General features: G+C 38.8%; 1 protein-coding gene across 1 annotated transcript in view; it reads right to left on the bottom strand.

Annotated features, from left to right (window-relative positions):
• SRRD (SRR1 domain containing) overlaps nucleotides 1-26,898 on the bottom strand; it is a 181,355-nt gene that overhangs the window by 88,590 nt on the left and 65,867 nt on the right. The window contains exons 3-4 of the mRNA XM_044069737.1: nucleotides 8,932-9,083; nucleotides 3,587-3,632 (exon numbers count right to left, since the gene is read on the bottom strand). Of these exons, the coding sequence (XP_043925672.1) occupies nucleotides 3,587-3,632; nucleotides 8,932-9,083 (198 nt within the window). The remainder of the gene's footprint in view (nucleotides 1-3,586; nucleotides 3,633-8,931; nucleotides 9,084-26,898) is intronic.

The following is a 26,898-nucleotide window of genomic DNA, read 5'->3' as shown; positions in this document are numbered from 1 at the left end:
TGTCCTTTTGCGTGATTCCTATAAATCTGTTTAAGATGCATACCTTTCCAAAGTAAATAAGTATTTTTCTTAACTGATTTGTTAAACTCTTTGTTCCTACTAATCCATCTATGGAACTATATACGTACTCATCAAGATAACTGATGTCTGTAAATGAACAGAACCTATACAGTTTTTAAAATGATGCACTACAATTTAAAACAATCACAAATTCATTTAATTTCATTTATTTGATTCCCATGTCATAAAAAGATCAGATGCAAAGGGAGTATAGTAACAGAACGTCTATACTGCCAATTGATAAAAATATATTGCATTTCCCAGTTACACATTACAAAGTTGGCATATGTTCTACCAACCAGCTTCCCCGTGGCAATACTAGTTAAAAGATAGACTTCTTCATCATAACAAAAAAAAAATATTCTCTGAAATGTACACCAGATGTTCATAGTACTGTTGGATATACATGTGTCCCAGTTCAAACAACTTCTAAGAGCCCTTTCATTATCTAATTTACATCCAGAGTTACAAAAATAAAGTCATACTGTAGATTTATATTGTGCCACTGTTTTAAATTAACTAACAATTCTTTTGTATCTATAATGATATTGTGTGCTGTATATAAAACTGGTTAAAGCTTATGTTCTATAAATATTAACAAGGGCTCTGTTACCTACCCTAACCCTGACACAATAGGGTGCATGGGTATACCAATCATAGCTAGAATTAAAGGTTCATTAACAGTATTTAAAAACAAAACATAAATAAATAATTCAGTACAATTCATGTGTCTCGGTATATAATTCATAAAGCAAAACTTTCATTTTAGTGACCAGAACTTCAGTTTCAGTCCAGGATACTACTTTATAAACTAAGTGTTCCAGTAATATAAGGCACACATAATTATAATACTTTGGCATGTCCATCACCAGAATACCACTTCTCATGCATATATATATATATATATATATATTCTCATGCATATATATATATATATATATATATATATATATATATATATATATATATATATATATATATTTTTTTTTTTTTTAGACATGTGTGTGTAGCTAACAGGATTAATTTCAGCATCCTCATAGCCACAGTCTCTTGTAAAGATAAATTATGAGCTTTTTTTTAAGATGTGCCATTAAAAAGTTCATAAATCTCACACTCATATTTATTTAGGAATGCAGTTACTAATGGCTAATTCACAGGTACTGAAGTATTCATTTTTTTAAGACGCTTTGTTATACAACTTGAGTTATGAAAAATAATTTTCATTCTCAAATTCTGAGCTAATATTCTCAAATCTGTTAAACATTTTGTGATATCAGTAGACTACAATGCTGTCATTCTCATTCAGTACTTAAAACATACCTGTACCTCGTGTTATTCTTCAGTGTTTGTACAAGGCTTAGTAATATAAGCATTTTAATATTTAAAGTGTTTTTTTTTTCTTTCACAGAGAGGGTGATTAACAGGTGGCACTGGGTCACTGCATTCCTTTTTTGCCTTTGCTGGTCTCTGTTGCCATTTCTGAAATGGCAGTTAAACTGGAATGATTACAAATACTTATAATAAGAGAATTAAGAACTTTCAGATTTCAAGCTGCTTCTTCTAGGATTACAGTAATCCATTTACCTCTTCTTCTTCTCTTTTCGACTTTTCCCAGTTAAGGGTCGCCACAGCGGATCACCTGTCTGCTCATGATTGGCAGTGGAGTTTTACAGTGTCGAGTTGCCAGCCCGGCGCCCAACCTTCCACAGAAGGCACACACACGCGCACTCACACCTAGGGCCAATTTAGAGTGTCCTATCCACCTACTGCATGTCTTTGGGATGTGGGAGGAAACCGGAGCACCCGGAGGAAACCCACGCAACCACAGGGAGGACATGCAGACTCCGCACAGAAGGCACCCCAGCTGAGGATCGAACCGGAGAACCTCTTGCTGTGAGGCGACAATGCTAACCACTGCAACACCATGGCCGCCCTACAGTAATCCATTTCCCTCATGACTTATAAATGAATCAGGGTTGCTCTACACTTTGACAAGTTCAAAGTTATCAACTTCTACTCCCTGTGTAGAAAATCACTGCTGGTTACCCACTATATTTGTATGTCAGCAGTAACTGAAAGTTTTTGTGCTTTTCTTTTTTCCTAGCAGATATGTGACCATCGAGTCAGTATATATAAGTAAGGGCTAAAGGAGTGTAGCAGGACTTTCCTCCCTAAAATATGTACTATTATTCATTTCTTCTAGTTAAAACTTCAACCAGTTTGTTTCATCTAACTGAAGTTTTATTGACTTTTCTCTTGAAAAATCAGAGCAGAAGCACTTACAAAAGCTAGGTTGTCTTAAGGCCACAAAGAACAGTTTACTGTTCATATACTGTGGCCTGAATTTGCACTTTGCAAGTACTGTCAACTCACTAGGACATATTTAGAAAGAAACTATAAACAAGAATCACAAACTCTTGAGACAGTTACTTAACAACTGTATCACAGATATGAAATGTTATATTATGGCTGCCTTCAGCCCCAGTTTTAATGCACAGTTCATATTTGTGTAAGGACAACAAAAGTTTCTCTTCCAACTTCATGTTTGGTAGATGTATTACAAACCATTAGGCCTGTACGAGGATGTATGTCTGTAATCCTCTATGATTTCAGGAGTACTGAATAACCGCACAGCCTCAAGGAGTGCCATTAAAAAAAAAAAGTGGTGAGTACCAAAACAATGCAGACACACATCTGCTCATGTTGTGGTTAGTAGAATGACAGTATGTGCATAGTTCAAGCTCATGCAGAAAATATTTTCATGTACTGTAAATTACATCAGCCCATACAACTTTATACATCATACAAACTAGCAGGCTTAAGGACAGTCCCATATAAGAAACAGTTTATGACAGTACCTGAAGCCAAACAGTTCAAGTTTCCCAAACCTAGATTTTTTTTCTTGTAAGGAATCATTGTACCATTTCAAGTTCTTTCGGGTGGACTTATTCAGAGGCTGCAAAATGCATTACAGTACTCAATACTGGGTGAGATAAATGGAGTATAAAGTGACGCAATGATGTCTCATCCAGCTCAGTTGTCTTCTTTCCTAGGCTTGAGACACTACTCATCAAAACCCTAATGTCCCCGATCACCCTTTCCTGTGGTCTTATCCTCTTGTCCCCTCCATTCCTGCTATCCCAGGTATCCCCGTTTTCATTGCCTTCCTTTTCTTACCGTTCTCCATCCATTCTGTTCTTCTGATACATTCCCCACCCTACATCTACCTTTGTAATTTCCTTGTCTATCCCCTCACTAATGCATCTTCCATTTTTATTGTGCTACTGATTTTAATATGTAAACAGATGGCTCGTGATTAGGATGTTTACTCTAAACATGCAATTTATTACATTTAAGCATGTGGTCACAATATAACCTACTATAATATACTTCCTAGTCAAATATAAGCATCTGGCCTTACTTAAGATATAGCTACCTGGGGTCTACAGGTATAAAATGACTGCACCAACACAGATCACACATATTACTTGATGTTTAATTATATACTTTTACCAGTAAAGGATACTTTTGCTATATAAGTGTAATCCTTCTGAAGAATTCTGGCCACCAACCTGAAAATAAAAGTCACAAATTACATCAACATTCACTCAGAACTGATTATTAATCTATAAAATACAAGAATCATCATAACTGCAGTCATATAGTTAAGCACTAAAACAAAGTAGAAAAATAAAGAAATGATAATCAAACTTTATCATGCTTAAGCATAGGCACATCAAATACCAAACATAATAAAACATTTACAAACCAAATAATATATTAATAAGCAGTCTTGGAACCAAAGCATTACCAGCTTGTGCATATGAACTTCAAGGCAGCCACTTTCAGAGAGGTATGTCATTAGGCATCTCTCACAGGTAACCGAAGCAATGCAGTTTTACAGCTGACATTATAGCGTTCCAAAGGAATGGAGACATTTATGTGAAAAAACACATCAGACAACTCTGGCCACATCTTGGGATCCATCAGCAGTCCCTTGCTAGCTGAGTGGAGTGGTCAAATTGGTTGAAAGGGTACCAACAACTCTTTTAGGAAAGCAGGACCCATGTCAAATAGGGCATGCTATACTAGTACCGAACACTTTAGGCCACTGGTAGATTGTGCAAACCCCAAACCATAGGAATAATGTGTTTGTAAAGGGAACAATTATGGATATGGATGGGAATATGTCAAAGTTTCAGACCCCAACACTAAACACCTTTACAGCTCCTTAAGTCAATAAAATTAAGGATCACATTAATGCAAACAAAATTTTAACCAGACAATCAACCACTAAACTCCTGTCCTATAGGTACATAGGTATATACTAGGCTAACAACCACTAAGGCCTTAATAGGTCTAGCTGCACAACCCACCCCAACTACATCACTATTTTCCTAGGTATTTATTAAGAGGCATTTTAGTTAGGAAGTTTCTAAAGGTTATGTCGAGGGGGCATGTTAGTTTGGGCAAAGTTACCAACTGCCTCTGCCTATTAGAGACATGGGGGCCAGACTTGAGATGAACTTCTGATTTCCTATCCACTGGTCAAGGCTTATGCTTAAATTGCGTTAGGTGTGAACTCTGCTTCACATTGATGAGAAGCCTGTTCCAGAGTATGGTAATACTCTGAGACATATCTATGTCGCCAACATGTCCCACTTATGTTGCAAGCAAAATTTAAATCTTTGGATCTAGTGGTTCTGATTCTGTTCATTTTGAGGATGTGAAAAAAAGGTCTATCAGAGCTGGATATGAGGAAGCCTTTTATGCCAGGTATAGATTGCCTCTCAGCAACCTGCAGGGAGACCAAATATAGAGATAGGGCTTTAAGGTGATATACATATATATATATATATATATATATATATATATATATATATATATATACATATACACACACACACACACACACACACACATATATATATATATATATATATATATATAGGGCAACCTGTTAAATCCTGGATTCTCCTGGTAATGAATCTTTGGGGGTGTTCCAACAGTTTACTATCAACATTTAAAAATGTAGGTTCGGCAAACATGGGAATGCCAAACAGCAGTTGGCCAATTCCCGTGTTTCCAAATGGGAACTGAGCCACTTTGCATTCGCTGATATGTGCTCGATGTTATGACTAGAGAGCGCAGTACAGTGCGGATTGGGAAATGTATCCTTTTCCTCACTGTAGTGCGATCTTAGAGTTGATATATGCAGTTTGCAGGGGGGCTTGCCCCCCCCCTGCAAAAACATGAATTGCAGTACAGGAGTTACACTTACCTTTGCTCGTATATGGACTTCATGTTCGATATTCAACAAAAATGTCGAATCTTCTGAATTCGTTCATCAGATTCGACATCTTCACTTACATAATATGCAGGAATTTGACATTGACTTTCGATATTAAATCCTTTTTTTTTGTCAACGTTGAGATTTTGATAGTAAACTGTTCCAACTGTTGCATATGTATGGTCAGGTACATGCTGAACGAAGCATTATATTCAATGATGGATCTGATAAGGGCTGAATAAAGTGGCTTTATGACTTCCTTGGACTTGGATGTCATGCCCTTACTTAAAAGCTGGACAATACAGAATGATTTTTCTTACTACCTTGGCCATATGTTGGTGAAAGGCGAAATTACTGTCTACATATCTTCCCAGATTCTTAACAACTGGGTCAACTGTTAGGGGTGTCTTATTGACGGAGTAATTAGCCAGGGTGCCTGTTTTCCCAAAAGGCACTAAAATTAATTTCTTGGTACTGAGTTTTAGTCCTTGACTTTGGCACCAGTTATTTGTCTGTATTAGACCCTTTTGCAAGATGTTTGTGTCATGGGGGAATCTATGACAGCTCCCAATTTGCAATCATCTATAAACTCAGTCATACAAAGACCCTTGATATTAGCCTTTACCTCCAAGAAGTAGATGCCTAATATGAGCAGTCCCAACATGAAGCCCCAAGGTACCCAGCTGGTGACTGGTCTTTTACTGGAGGTAATCTTAGTAATCCTGACTTCCTGGGTTCGGTCTGTGAGCCAGCTGTCATAGGGGTTTATGCCCCATTTGGTGAGTCTGTCAACCTGTACCCAAGTGGGGTATTGTATCAATTCTTTAGCCAGGTCCAGGTAGGTGGTTATCCACTGTTTTCCCCTCATCCACTGCCTTAGTGACCTTCTCAAAGAAGTCCACCAGGTTTAGTAGGCATGACCTTCCCCTGACAAAGCCAAACTGGGTTGGCTCCAGTGTCTGAAGGTTGCCTATGTCTTTGTTGATCATTTCCATAATAATTCATTCCCTGGCTTTGCATATTAGACTTGTATGACTAATGGGGCTATAATTTCCAGGTTGATGGTCTACCCCTTTGAAGAGAGATAACTGTTGCAGTTCTCCTTTCTCATGGCACAAAGCCTGCTTTGAGGATACAGTTGAAAAATGACTCAAGTGGTCATGTTTCAAGCTATTCAGGAGGCATTCCAGGATACTGTTAGGGCCCATTTAAGATGTGTTTTTGGTTTTAACAAGCGCTGGCAGGACCTGCTCCCTGCTAATATGAGGGGGGTAGAATATGCTAGTAGGTATTTAAAGGGGGGAGTGGGGGGGGTTATGTTAGTGTTGAATTTGTCAGCCAGCAGATTCACTACGTTGCTCTGCTCAGTGAAGGTGACACCACTGTCCACCAGTTCGGCACACTGCTGTGTGCTGCCTTTGAGGTTAAGGACATAGCTATAGAAAGCCCTGTGGTTATTGTTAGCCTGTGAGGCAATCTTGACCTTGAAATTTGCCTTGCTGGACTTGATTAGCATTGTTTCCAGTTTAGTTTACTTAAAGAACCATCATTATGGAAGTTGCTCTTCCTGATTTTGTCCATGACTTTTTTTTCCTTTTATTATATACCCTATTAAGGATAGAATTTCACCAGTGTGTGCTTTTTTAGAGGCATACTTTTAGTAGGTACAACACTCTCTATGGTTGTAAAGGGTCTCTGAACAATTCCACACAGGTAGCTGTGAACTCGAGGTTAGGAGGGGCACTGAATTTTGACAAGCTATCACTTAAGATGTAGTTTGCTTTGGAATAGTTCCTAGCTGTTACAAGGTTTGCTGAGGTTATCAAGTTTATTTTTATTTCGAAGGAGACAAGTGCTCTTGTTCTAATGAAGACAGAACAAGAACACTCGTCCATCTACCTGCTTAACTGAATAAACTACTGGAAACTTCAACAAGGTAATTCCTCCCACAGGGTGGGTATCAGAGAGAGAGAGAAAGAAAGTCTCCTAGATCTGCAAGCTTAAGTGATTTTATCTAGACTAATCCTTCATATTCTGTTTCTTGTTAGTCCTGTCACCCTCTGGGTCACAGATGGGATACCAGACTTCACTCAAGCCCTCTGGATTACCTCTGTTTTCAATTTCAAATATCTTGGAATTTGGCTAAATGCTTTCAAATACCTCTGAATTTGGTTAGACCCAACTCTTAACTTCCAATACTACACTGAAAAAAAATAAAATACATTTTTTTGTTTTTCTGGTCCAGAAGGCTCTCTGCTTCCTAGTAGTCACAACAAGAACAGCAGTAAGCAAAGAGATACTACTTGTCCAGTTAGAATACTGGTTACCAATCTTAGTTAAAGCCTCAAAAGTACCCTACAAACCATTTCTACTAAAGTATGCAGTTTCATTACAAACTCTTCCTGTCAGGAGCACCACTACCTCACAAATTCTAATGCAAAATGGCTCCTAATGAGACCAAGGGCAGACCTCTTACTGGGCTCCCTACTCTACAAAACTCTTACCCCAATAAAATTTCTCCACTCACCCCAAAAATCTACTCATACAACCCTTTAAACATCACTCTCAATCCATCCCCAATCTGCTGATACCTGCAACTATACTACACTGTTTCAATCATGCTTCTCCCTACGAGCTCCTAAAGTAAGGGATTCCCTTTCAATTTACCTAAAAGACCTCCCCTTCTATGCCAAACTTAGACCCCCAGCTTAAAACATTCTTGCATATACAGGATAAACAGTCAATTCCCTCGAACAGGTTATATCACCCAAACAAGAACAATAACCACAAATCTGAAAAACTCTCATCCAATACAGCTGCCTTGGCATCTCTTCGTAGTCTGTGATATTTCGACCTCTCCCTTTTTTGTCTTTTCCTTCCATGTGCAACACTGCATCACAGTTGCATTACTTCATTTGTGAATAGACTGTTCTGTATAAATGTATGTAATAATATATGTAATGCGAGCATTTTTATCTATTTATATAAATAATTTCTCTTTTTGTATCTCTTACTTAAAATTGGGATATAATCACCCTGGCTATATCTTTAATTGGTCTACAAGGATCAGTGCACTATCCCAGTAAATAAAACTTATTAAAAAGAAATACTTAATATCATGGACAAGGTATGTATTAGGCAGAAAGATTCATAAGGTCCCCTACATCTAGAGAGTTATTACACTGATTACACATTTTTACCACAGCTGGGTGCCCCATGTTTCAGCATTTACTACTATGAAAGTGAAGCTAGTCATCCATACCAATTTGCATTTACCTGTCATGTCTGAGTTGATCATGGAGGAACTTACTCCTGTGACAGTGGTTTAGATGCATCACACTTTACAGTGTAAGCTGTCCCCAAACAGCTTCAACCCCCATTTAAAAGCAAGGCAGGCATGACAGCACGAGTGCCCATGACTCTCAAATATCCTTTACCTGGCTTTCTTTGTATCCTATACAGGCAATAGAACTGTATCTCAAAAGCATAACCAAAAAGCTTAGATGCCTGCATTTTAGAAATGATTACTTCTGCCTTGCTTTCTGCCAAGTATGTATAGCTGAAAAAGAGTATGGATATACCTCTGCTCAATTGACTGGAAGCTGTTTCCAATGATGACCATTTTAGCAAGTGATTCCGGTAACCAATTCCTCCACAAAAGATTATTATACAGAGCCTTTCCACAGTGAATCATATAGAATAATGTAGGGTTTTGTACTTCATGCTTTCCCTCCTACAAATAAAAAAAAAAGTTGTAAGTATAAATAGCTACTGCCACATTAAAATTGAGAGCTGCACCTCTTCATTTATTCGTTCACCATTTACAGACTTTATGCAGTTCAAGGTAATTGGGATGGGAAGCCACAGCCTATCCTGAAACTCTATAATAACTGAAATGGAAAACCAGCAACTGAGACAGCAATGTTACTTACTGTGCCCCCCTTGGAACACCTCATATAACTTATTTTCAGGTTTTCACTGTGCAAAGTCCTCTATAGGCAAATTATAACTGCAATGTCCGTGATGACTCAAATATGTTTTCTTCTTCAGATCTCCATACCTCTTACTGAAATTTCCCAAAAACTAAAGCAGTTTTATTTTTTGGCAAGATTAGCCTTTGCAGCTGTGTAAAAAACACATCAGGGTTTGAAGCTTCTAGTTCCATCAAAGTTTTTTCATCACATTTCTTTCTTTCCTTTTGATATTTTACTGCAAAATAAGGAAAAATGTAGGTTTTTGAGAAAAGTGACATATATGTATTTGAAGAAACGTGAATGTGAGGTACTTACACTGACAGGCATCAATGCAGCACTGACTTGCTTGGGTATGAAGATACAACAAAGCATGCTAATAAAGAATTCTTACATTAATCCTAGATTCACTGTTGCTAATATATGAAGGAGCGGCAGGACAAAACCCAATCTTGATTAATACTTTCACATTTTAATTATTCCCATGCTTGGGCCTTAATGACAAACATGGAACACAGACTCCACAACATATGATGAAAAAGCCTCAGAGCCTAATCACTAAGCTAGCTGAGTTCTATTTTAAAGGAATTTTTTGTGGCATAACTTTTTACTTTTAGAGGAACTTTATTCCGGCAACTGGAAAGTAAAAGTAGTTTGAAAGTAAGGTAGAAGAACATGATATGAACCTAAGTAACTCTCCAATTATAATGTCTTACGAACTAGATCATTTCATCCTTTATATGCTAAGCATAATCTGCCTCTGATGTGTCTACAGACTATGGACTGTTGGGCCAAATAACTCAAATGATCTCTATAATATATTTTTCTGCATGAAGGAATCTAATAATAAATTATTTGTAGTACTGGAACAAAACAAAGTTGTACTCTACATTTAAGAAGAATTTCTCCGCATGTCCCAATTTGTGATCACCGATCCAGTCATTCAGACTAGTTTCAAACGTTGCTAAGGAAGTACCTGATTGACAGGCAGCCTATGCCAAAAACAGGATACATCTGTTTAGGTATCTGTCACAACATATAGTGTTGCTGATGTAACAATGTAGGCTTAGGTCTCTAGAAAATGTAAAAAACAGAATCAGGACAGAGAAAGCGGCACTTAAACGGCAAACAAATAAATTTAATAAATGTAAAGCGCTTTTCGTTTGTGTGAAATACACAAACTTCTTCAGACAAATAGTTACATTTAGTGTCCACCTTATATACACAAACTAATGTCAGCTCAATAAAACAATCAAGAAGTAAAATACTAATTAACATTTAAAGAAATAGTAACCACAAAGGACCACCTACGGTACAAGCTGTAAGGCACAATATGCCCCCTACTTAGATACTAATAGAACAACTAACTATAACTCAATATCAGTGAAAGTTGAAAAATTAAAATATTAAAAACAAAAAGTAAAAACTTAAAGTAAGATGATACCTAACAAGTTCATCTTGCTAAACTTTTAATCTTTAAAATACTTCTGATAGAGCAGCTTTCATTTAATCCAGGCACATTGTACGCGTTCAATCTAATTTGCCAAGTGAGTTCAAACTCTTCCAATTTTAAGCCAACTTGGGCCCCCTCTTGGATTCTGAATGACCTGATCTATCACCATAAATTTAAAACTGTGGTCTGGGTGACAAGAAACATGTTTAGCCAAAGCATTTTCATGTTTATTTTTTCTGATGGCATAAATGTGCTCGTAAATGCGATCATGAAGGCGTCTCTCCGTCTTGCCGATGTAAAATGCTGAGCAGCTCTGACACTGGGCTAAATAGATAATCATTTTAGAGTTATAGTTAGTTGTTCTATTAGTATCACACAAACGAAAAGCGCTTTACATTTATTAAATTTGTTTGCCGTTTAAGTGCCGCTTTCTTTGTCCTGATTCTGTTTTTTGTATTTTATCAGTTTGTTTGTTGGCCTAAGTTTGTGCATTAGTCTCTGGAAAATGTGTTTGTTTTACCACTTGTTCTATTCAGGTGAAGGAGTTCAGAGAGTGCTTGGACATTCATAGCACAAAAAAACTAAACAGAGATCACCCTCAGGAGTCTTTATGAGTAGAAGGACACAGCTTTTTGTCTACCAGAGTAGCAATTTTTTTTTTTTGTGTGTGTGAAAAAATATTGAAGTCTCTCAAGCTGGTTTTATGTGCATGGCAAAGTATGTGCCGAAGGGTGCACTATATTCAATGAGGGACCTAGTTGCAATGGATTTAAATATGAAGCAGTTTTAACTGATTTTGACTTTACAGTTGGAAAAGGATCCCTAAAAGAAAATGTTATTAATGTAAAGGCCTAAGTTCTTAATCACCTCAACAGCTCCAACAGCTGCTTTGGAGAACCAAAGTAAATAACTTTACTGTTGTTAGTATTTAAACAAAGACCTTGATCTCAAAGCCACAATTAGACACTAGGTGAATACTGATCTAAGGACTTAATGTCCTCATTGGAAGATGTAATCAGTTTTGACACTTCACACTTAGAAACCCAGTGGCAGTTTGATGGTACAAGGTATGAGTAGAACAGGTTAAAAATAACTGGGCCAAGCACAAAGCCTTGGGGAGGCCTTATAGTCAGAGTAGCCCAATAAGATTTACTAACTAGAACAAAGACCCCCTGTTTCCACCCTGTTAACCATTGTTGGATCCACTTCACTTTAAAAAGGTTCCACAGTCCTACTTGGAAATAGCAGGCAAGGTAAAGCTCCAAAGGAATGGAGCCAGGTACGAGAGAGCTGTGGAACTGCACTACACTGGCTACCTGTGAAAGATGCTCATTGACTTGCTCTTTTAAAATGCCTGCCTTGAAGTTCATATGTGTAGACTAGTGACCCTTTTAAGCTAATACCCAGGCCAGAATGGCAAGGGTAAATACAATACATATGGCTCATCACACAGTATCTTCCTGGGAGGTGAGAAGAAACTGGAATACGTGGTGATAATTCAGACAGGGGAGAACAGTCAGTGACCTCAGGTCAGGATTAATCTCTAGACTCTAAAGCTGTATAGCAGAGGTCTCAACCACTGAGTCACCATATCGCCCACTAGCAATACAGGATGTGGTAAACAAAGTTCTTAAAACATAGGTTGTTAAACTCTTCTATATTATCAAATGATGGCATGCAACTGCCTCCAATTCAGGTAAAACAGAGCCCCTTGCTGACCCTATTTAGGTGTAATTTGGATGAATGGATGGGAAACCGCAAATTCATCCCAGGAGTTTCATCTGTATCCCTCTTGGACAGAGGCAGCAGTTGTTGACTTAGTTCCGCTTAACATCTTGATATTCGTGGGAATAGAGGTTGTACTTGGCTAGGCTTGTAAGGGCCCTAGGGCCATTAGCTTAGTAACCTCCTAAGATCCCTTCATACTTCTGACCACTTCAGCTTCCCCATAGACTCCTATAGTTCTTCTCTTGACCTAGATCATACACTTGTTCCTATTTTGAACTTTGTCATTCATACCTTAGATCCTCATATATTTTTTTTATAGTAATTATCATTTTTTTTGCACCCATTCCCCTGATGATCATAAAACATGTCCAATACTAGCTCATTTATTCATTCATTCTTCCAGACTCTTATTATCCTAGAATATCAAGTGAAGGAAGCTTGTGATCTGTAGTGAGAGTAGGGAACAGGTGGAGGAGACCCTGGAGAGGTGGAGATATGCTCTAGAGAGAAGAGGAATGAAGGTCAGCAGGACTAAAACAGAATATATGTGTGTGAATGAGAGGGAGGTTAGAGGAATGGTGAGGATGCAGGGAGTAGAGGTGGTGAAGGTGGATGAGTTTAAATACTTGGGATCAACAGTTTAGAGTAATGGTGAGTGTGGAAGAGAGGTGAAGAAGAAAGTACAGGCAGGGTGGAGAAGAGTGTCAGGAGTGATTTGTGACAGACTAGTACCCATAAGAGTGAAAGGGAAGGTCTACAAGAGGGTAGTGAGACCAGCTATGTTATACATAAGTATACTAGAGGGTCACTTGAAACTTAGAACACCCAGCTCAAAAGTCCATCAAATGAACCAAAATCGGATAAGTGGATTAGCGCTTTCAATCACTTTTTAATACTGTGATCTTCTTCAGAAACAAAAATACAATGCCCACACTTCCTTTTGTATTAAAAATAATTACCTAAAACAGGAAATAACATGTTAATTAATGTCAGAATAATTAAATAACTTTTTTTATGTATTTATAAAATAATGTGTTAAAAAATCCATGTGTACAATCACCCTTAGCTTATCCATGAATACAATACAATTATTCTCAGATGCTAAAATGAATTCCGCAAAAATGAAGTTCCGCAAATTTCATCACTCCTAAAGGTTCAAACGAATGAGACACTCTACAGGGGAGTGTTGTCGAAGCTAATGTATGGAATTATATCTGTAAAGAAAGCGAGAACCCTTTTGCAAATATGGCTGATACAACTAACAACGGAAAAGTGAGTAATTCATTCAATGACAGTTCACAATGTAAAAAAAGTATATATGACATGGAGAGGTTAGTGTTCAAACACGTAACCTTAAATCTTGATATTCAGTACTTAAAAGAATGCATTTTGCGTAAAGTAGTACCGCAGGGCTTGAGAACAGCCAAACTCCCGAACTGTGTTACACCGGGAGATAACCTGAATAAGACTTTAATAAATTTGTATAATGAGACTGGCTTACAGATGATGCACATATTAGTAGAGCACTATGAGAAAGAAATTGTCAAAGTAAAAGAAAACATAAAATGTTTGGATGAATTTATCAAAAAGTCTGTTTTTTTCCGAACTTTCTCACATTATACAATGGGGTTGAAGCGGAGGCTGACCAACATAGGGCAACTATAATTTCAAGAAAACAGTCTAAACTTAGAAGGGACATACTTGCTTATGATAATAATTGGGCCTATATTATACAAGAAGCATCTGATGGAAGGAATGTAGGGGCTATCGCCGAGAATATTGCATCTGTGACTAAGGGGTCTGAAACAGACTCTGATTTGACCAACATTGTGGTCGTTAATGAAAATAAGGTGGGAACAGCATCAACTAACAATATGATTCCCACCACAGACACTGCTGGTCCTTCTAAAGACCAAGTTAGAAGCAACAAAGAAGGGAAAACAACTTACGCAGAGACAGTTACATTCACAATATGCCAAGGTGGTGCTCCTTTTCCCAAGGAACAGGTGCAGAACAAACGGACTACCAAATGGTACAATTCTACACAAATGAAGGGCAAAGGGAATGGCAAGAACAGGAGGAAATGGTGATAGAAAGGGAAGTTTGCAGTTATGAAGTGGATATTTTAAATTTGTCAGACATTTCCCTTTCAAAAGAGGCGGAAAAAGTTTTGAAAAAAGGTTTTTCATTTATTCCTATGAATAAAATCAACATTGGAAAACTGTTAATTGATTTTAGGCTGTATTTAAGAAAATTGAATCTAAGTTATATTATGCATGATGTATTGCAGTTTAACAGTACAAACAATAGTGAAACACCCAAAAGATGTAGCACATTTAACCCTCCCTTACAGAGTACTTTGCAGGTATTTCAGAACATTTGTGAAGGTGAATTTAGAAAAATTTACTTGTCAAACAATGAGAAAAACCTACCCACAGAAGAGTATTCAGCCTTACAGGTGTTAAGTAATAACACTGGGATAAGAATAATGAAGGCTGACAAGGGTGGTAAAATTGTAATCATGAATACCAAAGATTATGAGAACACAATAGAATCTATGTTAAGGGAAGTAGGTACAAACAAGAAAGTAAATTATGAACAAATAAATCAAATTTATAAAAATATAGATGTCACACTATGACATGTTTTGCCAGGGAGAAATAAATAATGATAGTTACAATTTTTGTATTAGTAGAACAGCCAAAAATGGCATTTTTCTTTGGAATTCCAAAAATTCAAAACAATGAAGGGATTCCACGATTTAGGCCTATTATTTCAGCAAAAACACTCTAAAACTGAGAACATTTCAATTTGGTTGGACAATATATTAAATCCAATTGTCCAACAATCCAAATATTATTTGAGAGATTCTTGGCATCTGTTAGAAATTCTGAGAGAATATGTTATTAAAGACAAACAAATTTTGTTTGGTACTTTGGATGTTAAGAATTTATACACTTCCATAGATCAGGAGAAGGGTATAGAATACCTCAGGGAATACTTAAGTAGAGTCCACTGGGGATAAAATCAATACTATCTGCAGTTTAATGGATCTAATTTTAGGAAATTCTTTTCTTTTTAAAAGGTGCTATACAAACAACTTTCAGGTGTAGCAATGGGGGCAAGAGTATCTCCTGCTTTTGCCAACTTGGTTAAGGCTAACTGAGAGTTAACATTTCTGGAGACACACCCTAGCTTCAACAAAGTAGAGATATACTACAGATATATAGATGATTTGTTTTTTTCTGTGGACACGTAATCAATTTGAATTTGAGGATTTAGTTAAAGACCTAAATTCCACTACCACTTTTTTACATTTCAAAATTAGTGGTTTTGGTAAAGCTATCGATTTTTTGGATTTAAATTTGGGAATAAACCAAGAAAGAAAGGAATTCACTAGTAAAATATACAGAAAACCTTACTTCGCTAATCAATATTTACATAAAGACAGTCTGCATCCCCCCATATGAAAAAGGGAGTTATTAAAGGACAGATGATAAAATTGAGTAGACTCACTTCAAACAATGACACATTTGAAAAAGAAGTGTCCATTTTAAGATCATTATTTCAAAACGGGGGTATGATTCAGACTGGGTAAGAAAAATAGAAAGTGAAGTTAAATCACTAAGAAATGGTGTGGCTAAGCCTATTTTACATTCTAAGGAAGTAATGGTGGGTACATTGTGTCAAAATTGTTTGAGTGATTTGAGGAGAGAGGTTAATGAATACAGAATTTCATTTCCTATAGCAATAGTTAGTGAAATGTGGTACATCAAAAATATAATAGAAAATAACTGGAGAATAATAATAGGTAATAAAGAATTAGCGAACACATTAGGGTTGGTACCCAGATTCACCTACAAAAGAATCACTAACATTAAGTATATGTTAGAATCTGGAAAAGAGAAGGAGGGTAGTTCCAATCATTTGTGCACTAACAAAAAAGGCACATACAGCTGTAACAATTGTAAACAGTGTAGGTTCATTAGTAACTCATCTTCTGTAACAATTGGGTACTCTAAGGAGACATTTTGGGCCAAAGAATACTACAATTGCAACAGTGAGTATGTAGTTATGTGGCTACTTGTTCAACATGTGGAAATTACTACATTGGTAAAACCAAGAGAAGTCTTAAACGTAGGATATATGAGCATCATTTGGCAATAAAGAAGAAAGACAGAATGAATGCACTGTTAAGGCATGCTGTGATATGTAATGAATTCAATAAGTTTGAATTTTTTATTCTGGATAGTGTAGAAAAGGCATTATTTGCTGGTGATTTAAATAACATATTAGAATGCAAAGAAGCTTTTTGGCAATTACTTTTGGGTGCAGATAGAGCGCCAGGCTTAAATGAAGTTATTAATTTAAAATGTTTTTTATTGTATAGATAGGTTATAAACAAATTCATTTTAGCATCTGAGAATAATTGTATTGTATTCATGGATAAGCTAAGGGTGATTGTACACATGGATTTTTTTAACACATTATTTTATAAATACATAAAAAAGTTATTTAATTATTCTGACATTAATTAACATGTCATTTCCTGTTTTAGGTAATTATTTTAATATAAAAGGAAGTGTGGGCATTGTATTTTTGTTTCTGAAGAAGATCACAGTATTAAAAAGTGATTGAAAGCGCTAATCCACTTGTCCGACTTTGGTTAATTTGATGGACTTTTGAGCTGGGTGTTCTAAGTTTCAAGTGTTTCTTTTTGGTATATTAGAGGGTCAGCCCAGGTTGGACAATTTGGAGACAAAGCCAGAGAGGCAAGATTACGTTGATTTGGACATGTGCTGAGGAGGGATGCAGAGTATATTGGGAAAAAGATGCTAAGGATGAAGCTGCCAGGTAACAGGAAAAGAGGAAGGCCTAAGATAAGGTTTAAGGATGTGGTGAGAGAGGACATGTAGGTGGTTGGTGTGACAGAGCAAGATGCAGAGGACAGGAAGAAATGGAAACAGATGATCCACTGTGGCGACCCCTAACAGGAGCAGCCGAAAGAAAAAGATCAAGGATAGGAAGCAACAGCTGTGGATGACAAGTGTCATCCGGAGTGGTTAGGGGATTTTTTAAAATATATTCCAAACTCCCCCACTGCTAGCCCGAAGAAGTACAATGCCTGCTGTAGTGGACCCCTTGTGAGTGCATTCTTCAACACACGTGATTTCCACTGGAGTTTAAGGTGCATACACATTCCTTGGTGGGTTCACAATCCCAGAGTTCCAAGCTGCAAAAGCTGCAGTACCTAGCCTTCTACGGTTGAGCTCTTGCTGAAAAACTTTCCAACATCTTCCCCCTTGGATGGGTGAGTTAACTTCAGCATCTTAGATCCATATCTTCAAGCAGCTCCCTTGTCATTTGAATCTCCAAATGAAACTCATTCATTCATTTGAGCCACAGTCAGGGCTCCAACCACCTATTGCATTAAACTAGGTTTTAAATTGTTTCTCTGTACTAAGGAACAAGGCAGCATGAAAAGCAAACTACGTAAAGATAAAAAATATGAAAGGCTGATTTGTCAGAAGATCAGAAAGGCATCTCCAGCTGGCAATACCTTACCTCTTTTCTCAAAAATGTGGCATATCAAATCTAAAATAAGCTTGAGTATACCTGTTCTGTATCATGGCAAAGACACTCACTGCAACACTGTGCACCAGTAGATTCCTGTACAGAATCAGATAATGGCCAAGTCATTGACAGGCCACTGATAACAAGGCAGAGGTACTACATTGCACATTATGACATTTTCTATGAACGGCTATATGGATAAGAGACGTAGCACTATGATAAAATGCCTGAACTCTAAAACCTTGTACTATGCCTATAAGTAATTTGATGCTTTGGCATTATGACAGTGTCATCAGTGTCCAGAAACAGTCTTGTGATTACATTTGTAAACATAGCTCTGCATGTTAACACGCACTAGGTAAGTGGGGGTACTCATTTTTTCATTCTCAATTACCTACTTAATCCAGTTCTGGGTCATGGGGAGCCAGAGCTTATCCAGAAACTCAGTGGTTGCGAGGCAATCAAACTTATGCCACAAGGAAAATCGGAGTTTGAGCGTGCACATTCACTCACACACAGTATATACATGTACAGTTAATTTGGGGGAATGCCACTTCTCCTACAACACAACTTTGGGATGCAATAGGAAACATCAGCAGGCAGCAAAAAACACATGGGTACACAGAAAAATATGCAGACCCTACAAGGTAGGCACCCAAACCGAAAAATTATTTAATTTATTTATTTTACATTTGTTTACCGGGATAGTCTGACTGGATACATGTCCATTTTCAGTGGAGGCCCGGGGAGAAAAGCTCCACAAAGACAAACTTACATAGAGTACACAGAAGTTAGCAAACAATTATAAAAACAAAGTGATTATATACAATGGGTTAGTAGTGTTCCCTAGTAGGGACTCACAATTGTCATGGACAGACAATTAAGAGACATCAGATTGGAAGCAGAGCTTGGTGATGTAGTTACAAGTTATGATAATTGCAGAATATGCTTTTAGTTTATGACTTAATCAGGGTTGGTACATGGGCATAGCCAATTCACTTTGAGATACTGTTTGAGGTTTTTTTGAAGAGACTTTTGGAGGATTGTAGGGTTATATAGTTTGGCAACGAATTCCAGGTTTTGCCAATGAAGTTGGCAAACAGGGATTCACCAGCAGAGTTATTAGCTTTGTGGGTTTGGACCAGTAGTTTATCGGCTGACCATAGGGATCTTAGATTGCTATATGGCTTAATAATATTTTTAAGTGAGGGGGTATCCTCAGGGTGGTACAAAATTTTGTGCGCTACTAAGAGTTGATTGAATTGAATTAAGCTGGGCAGTTCTAGCCACTCTAGTTGTTTACGGTTCTGGCAGTGGTGGGTTCTATAGGTGGAGCCAGTGGCGAATCTGGCAATATGATTGTAGCTATGGGACAGCTTAACTAGTTTGGATTTGTTGAGGTTTGAGAGTACAGGCGAGGCATATAAGAGAGTAGAGAGTAGGTGTGATCGGGCGATTGCAGTCCTAGCCAGTGGGGTTAAAAATGTCTTGTTTTTATACAATGATCCAAGCTTCTTATTGGTGGTCTGTATGATTTTGTTGACCTGTAGGTCAAATTTGAGATTATTGTCTATGATAATCCCTAGCAGTTTGGTGTGATTATCTGGGGAATAGTGGTACCATTGTTAGATGTGACAGAGAATGACAATGTGGTGGATCTACTAGTGGGACAGAAGAGTAGAAGTTTAGTTTTATTGGGGTTCAGAAGTAGGCGTTGATTGGTGAGCCAGTTCTCAATAGTGTTAAATGTATTTTGGGTTAAGATTTACAAGTCGGATGGGGAGGTGGCTGAGCAGATGAGAGTTGAATCATCTCCGTATTGGATGCAGGTGGCCTTAGGGATAGCAGTGTGGAGGTTGTTGATAAAAATAGAGAAGAGTAGTGGACCTAGTATGGACCCTTGATGGACACCAAGTGTGAGAGGTAACTGGCTGGAGAGTTTGCCCTGCCATAGTACCGCCTGCTGTCTACCAGTCAGGTAGGACTGGAACCACTGGATAGCAGGCTTGCTGAGGGAAATAGATTTTAGTGAAAGAATGAGAAGTTCATGGTTGACCATGTCAAAGGCTTTTGATAGGTCAAGAAAGAGGGCAGAGGTTAGCCTATTGTCATTCCTGTTTTGGTTTATGGCAGTAGTAAAGGAAAGGAGGGCTGAGGTGGTGCTGTGGTATGGCCTGAAACCATGCTGGGAGTAGGATAGTAAGTTATTCTGTGAAAGGTATTGCATTAGTTGCTTGTGTACACATTTCTCCATTATTTTGGCTAGTGGGGAAAGAATGGCAATGGGTCTATAGTTGGATATGTCTGAGGAGCTACCACCTTTATGGAGTGGGATGACGTGAGATATTTTCCAGAGGGAGGGGATAGCATTTTCGGATAAGGTTCTGTTGATGAGGATAGATATGGGATATGCAATGGCATCTGCAGCTATTTGCAGGTACTCTGCAGGGAGGAGGTCAGCAGCGAGGGTGGTAGGTTTTAGATTTTTTTAGAAGTGTTTTGATGAAACTAATGGATATTGGCTGGAAGCCAAATTCCGGGTGATTATTAGGTAGATTAGGCATGTGGTTTAAGTTAGAGGGGGTTAGTTGATTTGCTAGGGATTGGATTGTTTCAGTGAAAAAGTTATTAAAGGCGCTAGTTATTGTTTTTGGGGAGCTATGGGTGTAGTTAGCCGGGGTTGGGGTGGTGGAGTGACCTGGACAAAATAGTTGATTTAAGCCTGACCAGAACTTTTGAGGGTTGTTGTGGTGTTTTTGTAGGAGATTTTAGTAGAAGCTTTTTTTATACAGTAAAATAGATTTTTTTGTATCATTCCTGAGTCGACGATATTTTAGCTGGTCAAGTGGGGCTTTGGTTGTTCTCCAGCTGGCCCAGGCTCCGTTTCTTGTTTTGATTTTTGCTTTGGTATCTTTTGTGAGCCATAGTGCTGTATTTGATCTAGTTTTTATTGTACGTGCTGGAGCATGGGAATCAAGGATACTTAGGAATTTAGTGTTAAAGTGATCTATGGCCTCCTCTAATGCTAGGTTTTTTAGTTTTGACCAGTCAACTGCTTTTAATTCATTTTTGGAATATAGCAGCATTAAAGTTTTTCCTCTTTCTAAATGTTTTATATTTGGGCTGCTGAGGGTTTCCTGTTTTATGATATAGGTTAGACAATGGTTGCTGAGGTCATCAGGGAGAGTACCAGCTGTGTACAGTTGGGGTTGGTTATTAACTAGGATCCAGTCTAGAATACTTTCCTTGTTGGTTGGTCTGTTTATTCTAGTGGGAGAGGTCATGGTCTGTTTAAACCCAGATAAGTTTATATGAGTGAGGGGTGGGGGGTCGGAGGAGCAGGGGTGCCAGTCGGCACTCATATTGTGAGGCAGTGATGATAACTGCTACACTACCATACTGCCATGAGGCACAATATGTATAGTTTAATTTGGCAGTATATCACTAGCTGTAGCAAGATAAGGTCCAGTGCACATATCAGCTAAGTGCTTCCATTATTTTCCAGCACTTCTTAGAATGAAACCTTTAATCCAAAAGTAACATTAATAGAGACTCTCAACTTTTCACTAGGGTTCTACTTTAAGTTTCTACTGCATCTTTTACCTGTTCTTTAATGTTTTGAATCATAGTTGTTTTATAATTATTTATTTCCTTATTTTCATTTGTTAGCGAGGATAGCACAACTAAGCCCATAATGAGACCATTTTCAGTGGTGACCTGGGGAGAAATGCTCTACACACAAATACAGAAAAATATAAAAATGTATACAATTGTAATACAGAAATGTTATATGCAAATACATACACATATAGAATCAAATTAATCATTCAAGCAAATATAACAGTTGGAGTCACAATGAAAAGATGTATATGAAATTATATTGTACACAGTTCTGTACAAATTATAAGTATGTGTTGATTACTATACAAATATGCACAAAAATCTCAGGACAGAGCTGTAGCAAGATTCGTTACTGCTCTATGCAAACCTCTTCAGGCTAAGCAAAGAGCTATTATGTATCTGTATAACAGTTCTTTGCTTAACTATGTCAAACACCTTTGCTGAACTACAGCAGATATTTATACTAGCTCTTTGCAACAGTTTATTTTTATTTATTCCAATTTGATAACAGGATAAGTGGGCTGGTCAACAGACCTTTTTCAGCCACTACCCAGGCCTAACGGGCAGACGTTGACAAAAATGTTGAGGTGCACTACAACTGCAAGTCAGCATACAAACAGAGGAAAAGATAAGCATAGATACAGGTAAATTACAGAACTGTACAAACAAGGTGTTCCTAGAAGAAATGCAGTGGTATTAAAAACAATGTATTGCAATTACTGATTTTCAGATGTTACGCATAGGTCATACATCAGTTAACCAGTATATTTAAAGCAACTGCAGCATAATTCTTTGAGCACTGTATTTTTCAGTTCAATTCTGAATTTGTCTAAAGTAATTTCCTGCTTGATATTTGCTGGTATTTTGTTTCAAATAGAAGGATCAAGTTTAGAGAAGGTTCTTTCTCCCACTGTTGTTTTAAATCTAGGCTTTAATAGGGATAATGCTTCTTGTGGGTCTTCTCTTAATGAGTAGTTCTGTTGCCTAACTTGCAATGATTTTCTTAGGGAAAGGCAACGACCTAGTTTCAAGATTTTGAAAAGTTGAGCAGATAGTAGAAGCACTGCTCTATCGCTGGTAGGTAACCATTTAAATTGCTCCCGGAGTTGGCAGTGGTGTGTCCTCTGATCTGCCAGAAATACAAACTTGCAGATATTACCGATAGTTGCTTGAATTTTGTGTGTTAGTACTGCACTGTATAGTTCCTAACACACAAACACAGACTGACTGTCATCGATTGTGGCTACTTAAATGACTACCAATACTGTTTGCAGGGACTAACTGGCACCTCTTCTATACTGCCAGTTGTGCTCTCTATCCCAGCAGCCACCCCCTTCACCCTGCCCTTGCTATGGATTTGAGACTGGTACTGTGCTACTTAAATTAAACTACAGGTATGGTTGAATTTTTAACTACAGAAAAATAACCTTGCTGCAGCTCATTATGCTGATTTATTTATTTATTTTACATTTGTTGACTCGGTATGTCTAACTGAGCTAAGCAGCCCTTTTTCAGTGGAGGCCTGGGGAGAAAAGCTCCACAAGTTCTACAGATTATCATTTACAAAAATAAGTAAACAATCAACAACTGGTTTACAGAAAATATTCAAAGCAGCGTATACATGAAAAACAAGGATTTACTACAGTAAACTAATCATTATGTCTGTCAGATTTAGAATCCTACATCATTCAGAAGGACTAACAATAGTTTTGTCACCAGATGTAAAACCTTACATTATGCAGATAAGAATGTATGCAACATGCCTAAGATAGAGAAGTTAATGTGAGACAAGGTCTAGAAAGTTACATAAGTTGGGAGCAGATACAGGTGTGCAGTTAGGGTTGATAAATGAAAGTTATACACTTACCATAAAAGAAGTTATGTACTCACCATAACGTTCCATCTCATTTGTCTTCAACCTGTGGGTTACCGGATCCGAGCCGGCAACTTTACTAACATCTGCTCCAAGCTCCTCCCCTTACCCATAATACAACTCCACTACCTTCCAACCCGCAGATTGAGTTTGCCGAATCATATACCGATAACCCGACCTGAAAAAATACTTATGACCTATAAATGCACCCGTAGGCTGTTCATATGCCAAGGTCTGGGGGAAGGAGGGTTGAAGACAAATGAAGTAGAACTACTCAGATGGAACGTTATGGTGAGTACACAACTTCTTTATCTGAAGTAGTTTACTTCATTTGGTCTTCAACCTGTGGGACAGAGTCCCCAGCTACTAAACTCCTGGGTGGCCCTCATGAAAGGATATTCCGGAGCACTGTGGAACCAAAGGCTGCTCTCCTTCTGGAAATCAAATCCAATTTGTAATGAGATGAGGACCAAGTAGCTGCAGAACAAATATCATCCAAAGAAACTCTACACCAAAAGGCCACAGACGTAGCCATGGGTCTAGTGTAATGAGCTCTCACCTGACCCGGAGGAGACATGCCTCTATCCTTATAGACCTGAAGGATGCTTGAAGAATCCATCTAGCAATAGTGACCTTGGAGATAGGCTTCAGATTTATGGAAATTTTTAGTCCTGTGAAAATAGAATCATAACTGCCTATGCCAGCAGGTGGAGTTTGTATTCCATCTTGTTAGTAAAATTAGGAAAGAACACAGGCAAATTGATGGTCTGATTGATATTGACTGGTGATGCCACCTTAGGAAGAAAGGATGGACTGGTCTGAAGGGAAACCCTATTTTTGTGAAAAATCATATAAGGAACTTTGATGGACAAGGACTGCAGTTCTGAAACTCTTTTGGCAGAGGTAATAACCACCAGAAATGCTGTTTTCCAAGATAAATATTTTAGATCTGTGGTTGCAGCAGGTTCAAAAGGCGGAGCGACCAAAGCTTGAAGAACCATAGTAAGGTCCCATGGGGGAACAGGATCCTTAACTGGGGGGTGTAACAGAAAAGTGCCTTTAAGAAAGGCTTTACACAGCCTGGAGGAGGCTAGAGAGGCAGAATTTTCACTCACAAGTAAATGAGAAATGGCAGTCAATTGAACCTTGACAGTAGAAGAACTAGCTCTGTGATGAAAAATCTCAGCTAGAAAATCAAGAATGGTGGAAATAGGAGCTGTGAAGGGGTCTAAACTCCTTTGAGAGGTCCAAAAGGAAAAACGTTTCCACTTGCTGTGATAAAACTTCCTGTTCGAAGACTTATGATCAGCCACCAAAATAGACATAACTGAGGAGGATAATCTAGGAGTCCTAGCAATCATGGGAACTGCAGCAGCCAAGCTATGAGCTTCAAACTGTCTGGATTCGGATGAGGAACCCCCCGAACGGTGTGAGACCAAAGGAAGGGAAACCATACCTGGTGAGGCCAAAATCGGGCAATGAGGATCACTTTGCTCCCCAGTCGACAAGCTTTCTGTAAAAACCTCAGAATAAGAGGTACTGGAGGGTAAGCATACAGAAGACCAGGAGGTCAAGCATGTACTAGAGCATCTCTGGGGGACTCCCCAGGCAGGGGGTTCAGAGCAAAAAACTCGCTGCACTTCACAATGGAAGAAGATGTGAAGAGATCGCAGCAAGGCTGACCCCACTCACAGAAGATCTGTTCCGCTGCTAAAAGATTCAGAGACCACTCGTAAGGCATCAAAATAGTCTGACTTAACCTGTCCGCTAGGATGTAGGACCATCCCGGAATGTGCATTGCGATGAGAAAGAGACCGGTGGAGATCACCCATTCCCACACTCTCATGGCCTTGCTGCAAAGGGGATAAGATCTGGTCCCGCCCTGTCTGTTGATATACCAGACCACTGACATGTTGTCCGACTGAACAGCAATTGTTCCCAGAGGAAAAAGGCATGAAGGGCCTGCAACACTAAAAGGACCGCCCTCATCTCTAGAACATTTATGTGCAAGCTGGTCTCTACAGGGGACCATAGGCCTTGGACTGTCCTGCCCGAACAATGCCCACCACCCCCCCCCCCCCGAGTTGGGAGGTGTTCATGGTCACTGTGGCTTGGGCCGGGGCTGGAACAAAGGGGCATCCCTCCAAAATGTCCAGAGAACACATCCACCATATGAGGGATGACCGACAGACTCGACTGAGTTGTACTGGATACGCCAATGGAAGTTCCAACAGGGACCATTGTACAGCTAAAGTCCACTGTAGAATTCTCATATGTAACCGGGCACACGGGAGAAGCATTATGGTTGCAGCCATTGAAACTAAGGCCCTCAACACTGATTCCGCCATTGGGAAATAAGAATGGTAGATTAGAGAGACATGCATCCTCAGGTTTTGTACTCTCTCCGTGGTCAGGAAGATTTTGCACTGTAAGGTATCTATCCTTGCACCAATGTAGTCTATCACTTGTACAGGATCTAGGATTGATTTTGATGTGTTGATTGTGATCCCCAAACGCAGGGCAAGGATCAAGAAATAATCCCTGGTTTGGGAGAGTAGATGCCTGGTGGGAGCAGTGAGGAGCCAATCATCCAGGTACAGATATACTTGAATCTCCTGAAGCCTCAGGTGAGCCGCTACCACCGGCATCACTTTGAACACCCTGGGGGCTGTTGTGAGACCAAAGGGTAGGGCTCGAAATTGGTAATGATTGACTCCTAGCCAGAAGTGGAGGAGCCTTCTGGAGCTTCTGTGCATTTTTATGTGATAGTAAGATCCTGGAGGTCTAACGAGCACATCCAGTCACTCTCTTGCAGGTATGGCATGATGGACTGTAGTGTGACCATCCGGAACTTCTCTTTGGCAACTGACAGGTTCACGGTAGAAAAGTCCAGAATGGGCCTTAAGTCCCCTGTTTTCTTTGGTACCAAAAAGAACCTGGAGTAGAAGCCCGATCTGGACTGATGCGGGGGGGCGGTTTCGTTGGCTCGTTTTCTAGCAGCTTGGAAATTTCCTGTGCTACCACCTCCCTTTGCATAGGTGGTACATCCGGGAGGTCTTTGTGAGATGTGGGAGGACCCACAAAAGGGATAGAGTATCCTCTGGATAAGATTTGAAGCACCCAGCGGTCTGATGTTATGGACTCCCATGTCACCAGGTGCAAGGACAATCGTCCCCCAACTGCCTCCAGAGTAGAGCAGTCGGGCCACCCCTCAGGGTTGCTGCCTGGGGTCTGTCCAAGAAAGGTTCTTGAGACCCAAAATTCCTCGGACCCCCTCTGCTTCTGAGCCACCGTCCATTCTGTCCCCCTCTGCCTCTGGGGAAGAAGA

Source organism: Protopterus annectens, chromosome 4.part0 (genome assembly GCF_019279795.1).
Source record: "Protopterus annectens isolate FY-2018-M chromosome 4.part0, PAN1.0, whole genome shotgun sequence".
In the NCBI taxonomy this organism is placed as follows: domain Eukaryota; kingdom Metazoa; phylum Chordata; order Ceratodontiformes; family Protopteridae; genus Protopterus; species Protopterus annectens.
The sequence above is the reverse complement of the archived record's forward strand: the minus strand, read 5'-3'. Positions and strand labels throughout refer to the sequence as shown.